The sequence below is a fragment of the Panicum hallii genome, chromosome 3 (assembly GCF_002211085.1).
Source record: "Panicum hallii strain FIL2 chromosome 3, PHallii_v3.1, whole genome shotgun sequence".
In the NCBI taxonomy this organism is placed as follows: Eukaryota; Viridiplantae; Streptophyta; class Magnoliopsida; order Poales; family Poaceae; genus Panicum; species Panicum hallii.
This window is the reverse complement of record NC_038044.1, coordinates 12,095,311-12,105,848: the sequence shown is the minus strand read 5'-3', so window position 1 is coordinate 12,105,848 and position 10,538 is coordinate 12,095,311. Positions and strand designations below refer to the sequence as shown.

The following is a 10,538-nucleotide window of genomic DNA, read 5'->3' as shown; positions in this document are numbered from 1 at the left end:
CCTTTTCTCGTTTCCAAAGCTAGTGCGACGAGAACACGACGGCAACTTCGAGCAGAACGGATCTAGCCGAATGCAGAACCAGACTGATCGAGGAGCACGATGACGTCCAGATCCAGTTATCCGCAGCAAACAGATAACTCCGACAGAGTAAACCGTGTTCAGATTAGCATCAGAGCACAACAAAGTGCAGGGCTCCTGCTTCCCTCTGAGTGATCCCATCAAATGGAACTGGACACAGTTTAGTGGGTAACTTTGCTCGGCGATCTAGTAAAGCCCGGTCGCAGGAAGCTGGGGCACTAATAAGCATGAGCAAATATGCACGCAGGAGGCTACTTGCAAGCTGCAAATCCTCCCATGATATCATGAGTGCAAGAGTTACGAAGCATTGCGGTTCCATTATTACATGGTTCTAGCAGTCAACATGGCACTGATGTATCAGAACACATTTATAAAGGATGCATGCAGAAAAGATAACCAAAAATGAAGAAAAACAATCAGTGTCAGGTAAGCTACAACAGCCGATCCACACCATAGTACCCAACCTGCTCAGTACATTGGCATGGTGCCATTGGAATGCTGAGACAGCTTCATCTTTCGCTTCACCTTTGGAATTAACAAGAAAAGAAGCGTCATTACACTGGTATCAGCTATCATCTGACTGAACTTCTAAAACCCGCCTTAAGGATTGTCTGGGCATTGCTGACCCAAACAAATGGCACTGTTCCTTCCTTCCTCAACCTGAAATTAGGCCGCAACGGCAACAGTCTCTGGCTTATCTATTCCTTCAATGTTGGTTATTCTCAGTTTTGTCAATTCCTGGAAATGGTTAGAGTACAGTAAGAACACAGGCAGAATTCCTGACACGCAAGACAAAAAATACTAAAAAAACCTATTTTTTGAAGGCACACCCATTAAAGAAAACGTCAATGTTTCTTTTAAGAACAGAATATAGTACAAACTACAGCAGTATAAATTAACCTGACGGTGGCCCTTTGTTCGGCGGTAATTTTTTCTCCGCTTCTTCTTGAATATGATCACTTTTGCATCTAGGGCCTGAGAAGATAGTCAAGAGAAATTAAAGTCAAATCTACCCAACAACACATTGCAAGGACCAATCAGATCGAAATGAACTCTGGTACGGTAACGCTGAGAAGATGTGTTGGCAGAGGGTTTTTTTTTTGCATACTCACATCTTTGACAGTTAAAAACTACCATTTCTAGATGTCTGAAGAATATATTATGACAGCAAAAATCTAAAGTAGTATAGTGCTTAACCATCAGATGTAAATTGTAATTCAAGGTATATGCATAAGAACAATGCAGTCCAACGTGGTCATCAATATATCAAATGTGGTCCTAGGCACATATCAGCCAGTAAGTCATAATTGTAGTTGATGTTGAGTAGATGCGCAACAGGATTCTATCACTAAACAAGGAACGTGTTTCAGATGTTACAATTACAATCATTGATATATGGTGGCATAAAAGTACAGACGCAAGAAAATGAGTACAAAGGAAAACTGTGGAGTATAACCCAAACAAGGAAATCCGCCAATAAGGCTAAACTGCTATCAGCAATGCAAGCTCAAATGCATCAAATCAGCTGGTGTAACTAGGTCATCGCTCCTCAACAAGTAGGTACGCATGCATACCAATCAAATTATTAAAACAAATGTGTTCCAATAAATCTGAAATCTGTATAGACAGATAGAAAGTGCCTGACATGTATTTTGCAAACCATAATTCCACTAATAAATACAGCAGATATACTTACAGAGTTATGTTGATAAAATAGAGTTTAAAAATTACGTCTTAAGTTCATTTTAGTGAACAAGGTTGTACCAACAAAAGAGTGGAGTTCAAGAAACAAATGTCCATCTTACATGCTCTTCAACAACAGCGTGAACAGAAGCTTCAGGAAGAATTGGCCTTCCAATAACTGTTTGAGTTTGTGAACCAAGCATGAGAACTCGGTTTAAGATCAGCTGAAGCAACGTCATGCAGTCAACATCACCAACAGCAAACTATCAGTAGAATGAAATATACAGGATAACAAATAGAGATATATGCTGGTTGCCAGAATTGCAATATAATTCATGAGGTTACCCAGTAAACTCGGTTTCTTAATTTGTACAACGTGATACACTAAATGAACATTAGCATGAAATCAGGTAGAGATGTACTATATCTAACTGAAAGAAGGCTGGAATTATAATCCTTCTTAATCACCAATTCATAACGACTCAAGATACTAAAAATTCAATGTTGCTTTAGTAATTGAAAGGAAAAGTGAGCCTAAAAATAAATTTCCAGAGGCAGAATAAACAGCATACACCTACGTATAAGCCAAGGTTCCTAAATTCTCAACATAAATTGGTCGAAATTTCAATGCCCAAAAGCACTAATAGATGAACAGAGCTACAAGAGTGGGATTTGCATTACATGATCATGCAATTCGAATTTCTAGATGTCATTGTATAATGCACAGCAACATGATCTCCTCGAAGTCAACTATTTGAAGATGACATGAAACAGCAAGACCAAAAGTTAAAAAGTAAAATAGATTGCCATCGAAGTGCAACTAGTACCTTGTCATTTACATCGCAGAACTTTAACCTCTCGGTGAAGATGGAATCGCCATTGCTCACCTTGAATTGATGAGAGCCAATCTGAAGGTAGAAACAATCACACGCAATCACACACTAGATCCAACCCCCAACCTCAAAATCGAAAGATTGAGGCCAAGTGGAGCAGACCTGTACGACGGCGAAGACGGGTTCGTAGGGCTTGAAGGGTTTCTCGTCAGCCCCAAGCGGGCCCACCACCTTGTACCCGATCTCCGCCGCCTCCGCTACCTTCTCCTCCTCAGTCTTCCCGCTCGGTTTCTTCGCCGCCACCGCCTCCTCCTCCTCCTCCCCCCACTCCCCCTCGCTCCCCTCGTCGTCGTAGTGCTCTTCTTCGTCGCCATCCTCCTCGTCGCCGGAGGAGCGGGTCGCGAAGTGGCAGCGCGAGGGGTAGTAGAGCCGCGGGGAGGCGAGGGCCCGGGGAGCTGGATGGGCGAGGGGCTCGGACAAAGATGTCAGGGTTCGGGTTGCGATCGAGACCGGTGCAAGAGGCTGAGATCTCTGAGGGACGAGGCGGCTCGAGAGGAGGCGGAGGAGGCAGCGCCGCGACGCCATGGCTGCGTCGACGGCGGCGGCGGCGGGCGGAAGCGAGGAAAGGGCAGAAATGGAAATTTTCGTCGAGCAGCGGTTTTGATGAGGGTTTAAGGGGTGGAAACCTCGAGGAGACGAGCGAGTGACACTGACACTGGGCCCCCTACTACTCGCTTCGGGACCCAGCAGTTGCTAGTTTACGTGACCCAACCGTGAAGGCGGAATCAGCTAAGGGGATCACGACAATACGTTATACGTGTCATGAGATGGTAATATTGCTATGCTCGTGTGTGTTTATTATGAGTGAGTGAATCAGCAACTGTGTACTCAGAAGAGGGAATGGAATAATCCAGTGGTGTAAGAAACGCATCATAAATTGATGGGAAAAATAATAAAATACTGAATGAAAATGTGAAGTGTGAAGAACATAATACATCACGAAAGAGTCATTGTTCATTAAAACAAAATGGCATATTGCCAAGTGTGTTTTCTTCCAACAAAGGAAAAGTACAATCTAGTTTTCACTATTCCCTGTAAAGGCTATAGTATTCTATCATTCGCTGTAGCATCTCTCTCTCTCTCTCTCTTTCTCTGGTGACTTTAGTAAGTTCCAGTTCATGACACTAAAGAAGACTTCAGGCGCAAAATTTCTTGCATAACCAAACAACGATCCAGAGCTCCAGATGACCAGATGATCAGAGAAATTTCTTGTTCCTTCCAATCTCAACGAGCATGGCCAGCAGAGCCTCGCACATCTCACCTGCATCAGCCTCAGCGCTGCCCTTCTTCAGCGTGGAGTACACCATCCACGCGTGGTCTAGCCTCCTCTCGGGCCTCACCACCACCGATCCGGGCACCTCGGCGTCGCGCCGAGTCACCAGCCCGTCGCTCCTCTCGCCGTACCGCAACCGCAGGTGGAGCGCGGTGACTGCCATCGCCGCCGACACGGGTGCGACCACAGGGACCTTCAGAGAGGCAAGCATTGACTCGACAAACTCGGATGCTGATAGGAAGAACCGTGGCAAGGGGAGCCATGGCAGGAGCTCGGCCTGGGCAATGCGGGTCAGAGTTGCGAGCACTGTTGGCGCGGTGCTGGCTTCGGTGTGGAAGGAGATTATCGGCAGCTCATCAACAGGAAGCTTGTGCTTGGAGATGAAGTCCTTTCTCTTGGCGTAGGTGAGGTCCTCCAAGGCCCTCATGTCACCCTGCAATTGTTCACTTGTTTAAGACTCCAAAATGGATGAGATCATGAATGAACAGTTTGTAAACAACAGATTTCTCCTTTTATCTATCTTAAGTAATTGGCAAAGCTCCTGCCTTTCAAAGAAAATAAACAATGGATTTGACTGAGTAACAGTTCGTGATGAGGACCTTGATTAGTTTGCATACAATGAGCTCCATGATTCTCCTTGTCTCCTTATCAGCAATTTGGCCTTCTCGAAGGATATCAGAGGCGACCGGGGTGCCACCATATGGGCTCTGAACCAATGCCAGGCCGGCAACCTTGCCCTTGAGCTCAGACCAGTACAAGGAAAGAGCTGCAGCTGCATCAACTCCACCTTTGCTATGGCCAAGGAGCAAAACTTGTTTACCAGATCCCCAGTAGAGCTCCTCGATGTACTGTTTCAGTTCCCATGCATTTTTCTCCACCGATGCCTAGACAAAGCAAAATGTAAGTACAAATTGTAATTGTAAGAAACACTATCACAAGCAGCTGTTGCTTTAGGACATAATGCGAAATAAAAATGAAACCTATGCTAGACAAACTAGTGAGGAAAAACTTGCATGCGAACCTTCAGCTCAATTACCTCGCTATGAATTTTTGCAATATGGCAAGCCAATCCCATCTTTGAAAAGAATCTTTTCGTATTGGTGAAATAAAGTGGACTGTGGTTGCTAAAAAGGCCTGCATAAAGGAGTACAGATGAGACAATTTGTAAACAATGGCATTTAAGGATCATTTGCAAAAACTTGTTACATTTTGAAAGATGTCTCACCAGGAATAAATAAGTAAACCAGTGTATCAGGCAGGCAGTGCAGACCATTTCTGAAACATAAAGCAGCTTATAGTATTGTTGGTCATTCTTGAAACTGATTAATCATTTTCAGTTCAACTTACTTGGTATAATCATAATTTTCACATTACAGTATCTGAAACTGATTGCTATGCTAAAATAATGCGGTAATGTTTTTGTACAGAGCTCACTATAACTGGGAACCAGGAAATTGGTGTGGTGTATATTATAGCAGTGGTGCCATGGTGTCATGTGGCATGTGTTGAGGTTGCAATCCAACCGGCCCTTGGTTGTCTTTAGTTGTTAGTTGTTGTCGTTGTTCGACCCTTTGGGGTTGTTGTTGCTTTGTTGTATTGCCCAGTCAGGGTTTCTTCTCTTACATTTGGCAGTTCTTCATCCTGATTTGTTTCAAAAAAAAATCACCTGATCTCACGCAATATCTCCTTGAAGCGGCCTGTGCCATCCACTGAACAAAGCGATGCTTGAGTTCTTTGCAACCATCCTATGTCTTCACGAGATCCCTGTAGTGTTGTCCAGAAACGATGTAAGATCCTGTGACCAAAATGACATATTTTAGAACTAATTAGAATAAACAAAACTGGGTTACACCATCAATGGCCTTTTGAGTCCTCGAACTGTAAGGTGCGACAGGTGCACACACCCAAGCAAAACATAGAAGTCTGAACAAAGAAGGCAGTAACTGACCTAGTTAGTTTGGCATGTACTTCACTTGAAAACAGACTCCACTGATCTCGCACGCGGAACGCCAATCTTCGTACCACCCCGAAGCCATGCAAAAGATTGGAAGAACTGCCATATGATCTGGCACCACAAATAGTTGCAAAGTGGATGTGAGACATAGGACAAAAACACATACTTACTGATTGATGAAGCTATAAAAAAACTGAACCTTTGATAAATACTAGAAAATCTTTTCCTGAAAATTGTGCCTTCAGATATTCCATTTGCAGTTTGCTCTTCTGTAGTAGTATCACTAATAGATAATGCATATGCCCCTTCATGAATATGTCCTGTAGTGCCAGGCAATGATCCTCCATGACTAGCAGAGAATTGTATTTCAAGACGTTGAGGAATCCAATCAATGTATCCGAGCAAATTTTCTGGCAAGAGAAATACAAACATATAAAAATAAAGAAAAACACAACAAAAACACCAATTTTCAGGTTTCTCCCAATTTTGAGAAGCATTTGTTTCTTTTAGTGGCGATTAAGCACATCTCATCCAGTCCAAACCTCTGAAAGTCGGACCATATTGCCTCCAAGAAGAAAAGGTTCCGCATCTCTCAAAATGAAATACATCTAATATTGCTATCCAACATGAAGTAGTCAAGCATCAAACTAATTGCTCCATATAACCTCAAGGAAAGAAAATAGGAACCCTGTAATTAGGAACTTATAATTCAGAAATAGAAAAAGAAACAAGACCCACATGAGCACTGAAATTAGCATGCCCAAATCCAAGGTGGTTTTGTTAACTAAGAGATACAAGCTCAAGTTGGCACCTATCAATTCTGTCAAGTATTGTCTTAACTGCCAACCAAGGTTCTGGAAGCGTGAAAAATAGTCCTCCATCTATGTCACACGTAGATGCATCAACCCTGATGATACATTTTTTTTACCTAACAAAAGAAAGAAAAAAAACACGTCAAGAGCTCAGTACCTCTATAATAGATCACGAACCAATCTGAAAACCTCTATGGCATTGTGAAAAATGTAAAATGTGTGGCGCTGTTTAAACTAACAACGATGGTGTGCATTGCTAGCATGGCTACCCCTTCCAGCATCTAACTGCCCCAAAAGGATTTAAACGGTGGAGGTTTCACGGAGCTCTAGCTTGTGAACAAGGCAAAGGTACACATTCCAGCTACGATAGCCCAACCAATTGACTTTAATTCCTGGATCAAAGAAAACGAAAGCTTGCTCGCAGCTTGCATCCAAGAATCCAGATGAGCAGACGAGATCGAAACAAGGAGCATCTTGCATCAAACTCCTAGACAGAACCTTCTCCCGCTCACACACGCAGGCATTTCGACAAACAGTTGGAGCGCATGCCATTGGTACTACTGATTGCGGCCCGCGCCAAATCGCACGTACAGGAAAGAAGACCACTGTACCTCTCCCGGAGAAGCAGGAACGAGCTCCCTGGAGGCCTGGACGCTGCTTGGAAACCCGCCGGGCAGTTACCTCGAGACTCCCAGACGATCTGTGGTGGCGTCAAGAGACTCCAGGCAGCACGGCACCTCAGGGCTCCGGCTTCCAAACGGAAAAGTGAGGAGAGGCGCGTGCGACTGCGCGAGTCAAAAGGAGCCCGCGGCGATCCGGGAGCGGGAGCCGTGGGGTGGGATGGGCGAATGGGCTTATCCGGTGTGACCGGTGACGCGCGCGCGAGGGCGACCACACGGGAGGACGCGCGCATGGGCGCCGCGTGGGGGTGCGGCGCGGCTGCCAGCGGGGCTTCTCGCCGTCTCGCGCCTGGGGAGGTCGACAGGCTGCTCTGCTTGGGTCGCTCGCACGTCGCCTCCAAGATCGACGCGTCCGATAACGCCGCGCCCTCGCACCCATCTCTTCGACCATGCTGAGGTATTCGACGGGTGGCAGCCCAGAGATGGCGCGACACGAGCACGTCGCGCCGTCGTGATGAAACAGTTTGACTCCGCTCTTATCTGCGGCGAAGCTTGGCAGCTGGCGTCGGCAAGCTAACTGCATTCGACACGAGTGCCGGCTCGGTCTCCAGTCTCCACCTCCACTGGCTGCTGTGCTGTGTGTTGGTAGCCGAACAAGTTAAGAAGAGGATGATCCGAATTCTGAACCTATTGACGCAGTGTTCTTCCCAGTCGATGCTTTGTCTCAAGAAAGAGGCAATGGTATTATTCGAAGCAGGGAACAGGCTGCTGAAAGCATTATTATCATTGCTCATGATTAGTGGATCCAATTGTAACATCTCCTGATACGGAGTACCCTAGGACAGAACTTCGTTAACCTTTGATCAGGGAAGCCAAAGCAAAATCGAAGCACCCATGCCTTGTAAAGCTACCGGCATCTCATCGAAGCGTTAATTTCAGATGTGTTCAGAACTTCTGATACAGCAGTACAAACGAAATGCAACATTCCATTCCAGAGCCTTAGGGGAAATTTACGATCACTTCGGACAGAGACAAATTCCAGTTCGCACCAAAAAGCTTCATCAGACTTAGCATGAGAAAGTACAGTACCAGTATGAGAAAATGGATTTGCGAACAGAGATAAGGCAGATCAATAGTATTCATAGACTGTCATTCCAGTATGCAACTAGAGATGATTTGGGAATACATCGAAGAATATGCGAAGATTTTTCTTGGCAGGTTGTACAGCATGAATGTAACTTGTCTAAGATAAGTATATGCAAAGATTTTCTTGGCAGGATGTTGTCTAAGATCCTGGATCTTAACTACGACATATTCCAAATTTCCAATGTATGTAGCCCAGTGAAGATATTCATCACAACACATATTGTGAAGTAACAATTTGTATTGGTTCAGTGAACAACATAATGGTCGTGTTAAATCTAGATAACGGTGACATGGTGGGAGAAAATATGCAAGTCTGATAATGTAAATAATGCTGCCTAATGTACAATGGATCGCAAGAGGTACTTCAAAGAAGCCAGGGCAACACAAGTATATCCTCAGATGGACACAAAATTGTTACGATTCGAAAGGAGTACATAGTCTTAGCAAGAAACAGTTTCACCACACTATTATTAACCCAAAGGCTTGAGCTACTAAGCTAGCAAAACCTGAAGATGAAACTTCAGAAGAAACCCCTGTGGGACCAAATGTATAGCATTCCGTGGTAAAACTGATAGGCGGTCTTCTCAAGTTAAGTAAGGCTCCCCATACAGCATGGAACCTGGACAAAAGATGATTCTTCAGGATGATTACAACTAACCCAGTTCATCGATTCTTTGAATCTGCAGCTGGCCTCAATTCAGAACAGGCATCTCCAGCACTAATATCGACTGTAACCTTATACTCTTACCCTGCTCTTTGTCTTCTTGATCTTGCCATCAGATTTCTCCCCCCTGCTCTTCTTATCTTCCTGGCTTTTATCTGCTGAGACTTCACCATCACCCTTCATGTTCTTCTTCTTTTTCTTCCCCTCTTCAATCTTCCTCTTCTTACTCTTCTTCTTATTGTCCATACTGGGTTCTTCCACCTCATTTTCCAAATCACGCTTGCCCTTGTCTTTACCCTTCTTGCCAACCTTCTGGCCCTCACCAACAGAAACCACAATACTCTTCCTCCACTTCTTTTTCTCTGTCTCCGCCTGAACTTCTTCCTGCATCTCAACATCCTTAATCTGCTCCTTCTTATTCCTCTTCCTCTTGCCACTCTCACTGGCAACTCCCTCATCATCATTGGCATTAGGGTACATCATTGCCTTCTTCTTCTTGTCAGTCTTCTTCCCCTTAGTCTCCAATTCCGCAGCATCAATGATCACCCCAGATTCAACTTCCTCAGGCACCTCAATCTTCATACCCAACTCTGGCACAACCTGGTAAATTGGCAGGGCAACTGAATCCACAGCCTTCAGATGCAGCGCCCTAACGTTGGCCCACTTCTTTGGCACCTTTTCCACAGCCGCCTCCACCGCGGCCATCACATTCTCCACGATCTCCTCTTCCTCCATGTCCAGCCTCCCAACTTTGATTCCCGAGCAGGTCCCCGACCGCAGGTACAGAAAAGCGGAGCCCAGCACCTTGCGGACCTGCTCCGGCCACCCAACGCGGGTGAAATCAACTCCAATAGGAGCCTTCTTGGTTGAGTAGAACGCCTTCCCGAGGACGCGCGGCAGCAGCGGGAGGATGGCGCGGTCGGCGATGAAGAGGTCGTGGGAGGCGGCGAGGCGGCGGCGCGACTCGTACGGGCGGTAGTCCGTGCGGAGCGTGGAGAGCGGGATGACCTCGGAGACGGGGAGGCGGTGGAGCGACTTGGACGCATCGAGGAGGTCGGAGGCGGGCGGAGACCGCGAGTTGGGGCGGTCGTCGGAGATGACGCAGACGGAGGCGCCATCGTGCCCGACGACGGGGTGTGGGAGCGGGAGGAGGCGCGGCCTGGTGGTGGGCGAGGCGGGGATGCGGCGGAGGGAGAGCTGGAGGACGACGAGGTCGTCGCGCTCGTCGGCGAGAAGGTTGGGGGGCGCCTCCGCGGTGCGCTTCTTCATCCACTTGGTCAAGGAGGCGACGGCGCCGGCCACCGTCTCACGGGACACCGGGTGTGGCGGCTGCGGCGACATGGCGGCGGTGCGACAAGAGAGCGAAGGGGTTTAGGGTTTGATTCGCGACGGGAAGGGTACATTTTATACGACTC

The 10,538-nt window shown here is 46.3% G+C and overlaps 3 protein-coding genes across 3 annotated transcripts; all 3 read right to left on the bottom strand.

Annotated features, from left to right (window-relative positions):
• Positions 1–375: 375 nt before the first annotated feature.
• On the bottom strand, positions 376–3,245 carry LOC112887200 (50S ribosomal protein L21, mitochondrial). Its single transcript, XM_025953327.1, has 5 exons — positions 2,757–3,245; positions 2,589–2,669; positions 1,884–1,985; positions 979–1,053; positions 376–816 (listed from the first exon to the last, which is right to left on the bottom strand). Exons 1-5 carry the CDS (start codon positions 3,177–3,179, stop codon positions 745–747), a joined length of 753 nt encoding a protein of 250 aa, XP_025809112.1. The 5' UTR covers positions 3,180–3,245; the 3' UTR covers positions 376–744.
• A 345-nt stretch (positions 3,246–3,590) lies between these two features.
• On the bottom strand, positions 3,591–7,550 carry LOC112887199. Its single transcript, XM_025953326.1, has 9 exons — positions 7,305–7,550; positions 6,693–6,809; positions 6,081–6,291; positions 5,876–5,992; positions 5,594–5,722; positions 5,153–5,202; positions 4,964–5,061; positions 4,527–4,811; positions 3,591–4,360 (listed from the first exon to the last, which is right to left on the bottom strand). The coding sequence occupies exons 2-9, from the start codon at positions 6,760–6,762 to the stop codon at positions 3,851–3,853; spliced, it is 1,470 nt and encodes a 489-aa protein (XP_025809111.1). The 5' UTR covers positions 6,763–6,809; positions 7,305–7,550; the 3' UTR covers positions 3,591–3,850.
• A 1,272-nt stretch (positions 7,551–8,822) lies between these two features.
• LOC112887814 (ribosomal L1 domain-containing protein 1-like) lies at positions 8,823–10,506 on the bottom strand. Its single transcript, XM_025954082.1, has one exon. The coding sequence runs from the start codon at positions 10,462–10,464 to the stop codon at positions 9,196–9,198; it is 1,269 nt and encodes a 422-aa protein (XP_025809867.1). The 5' UTR covers positions 10,465–10,506; the 3' UTR covers positions 8,823–9,195.
• Positions 10,507–10,538: the final 32 nt, after the last annotated feature.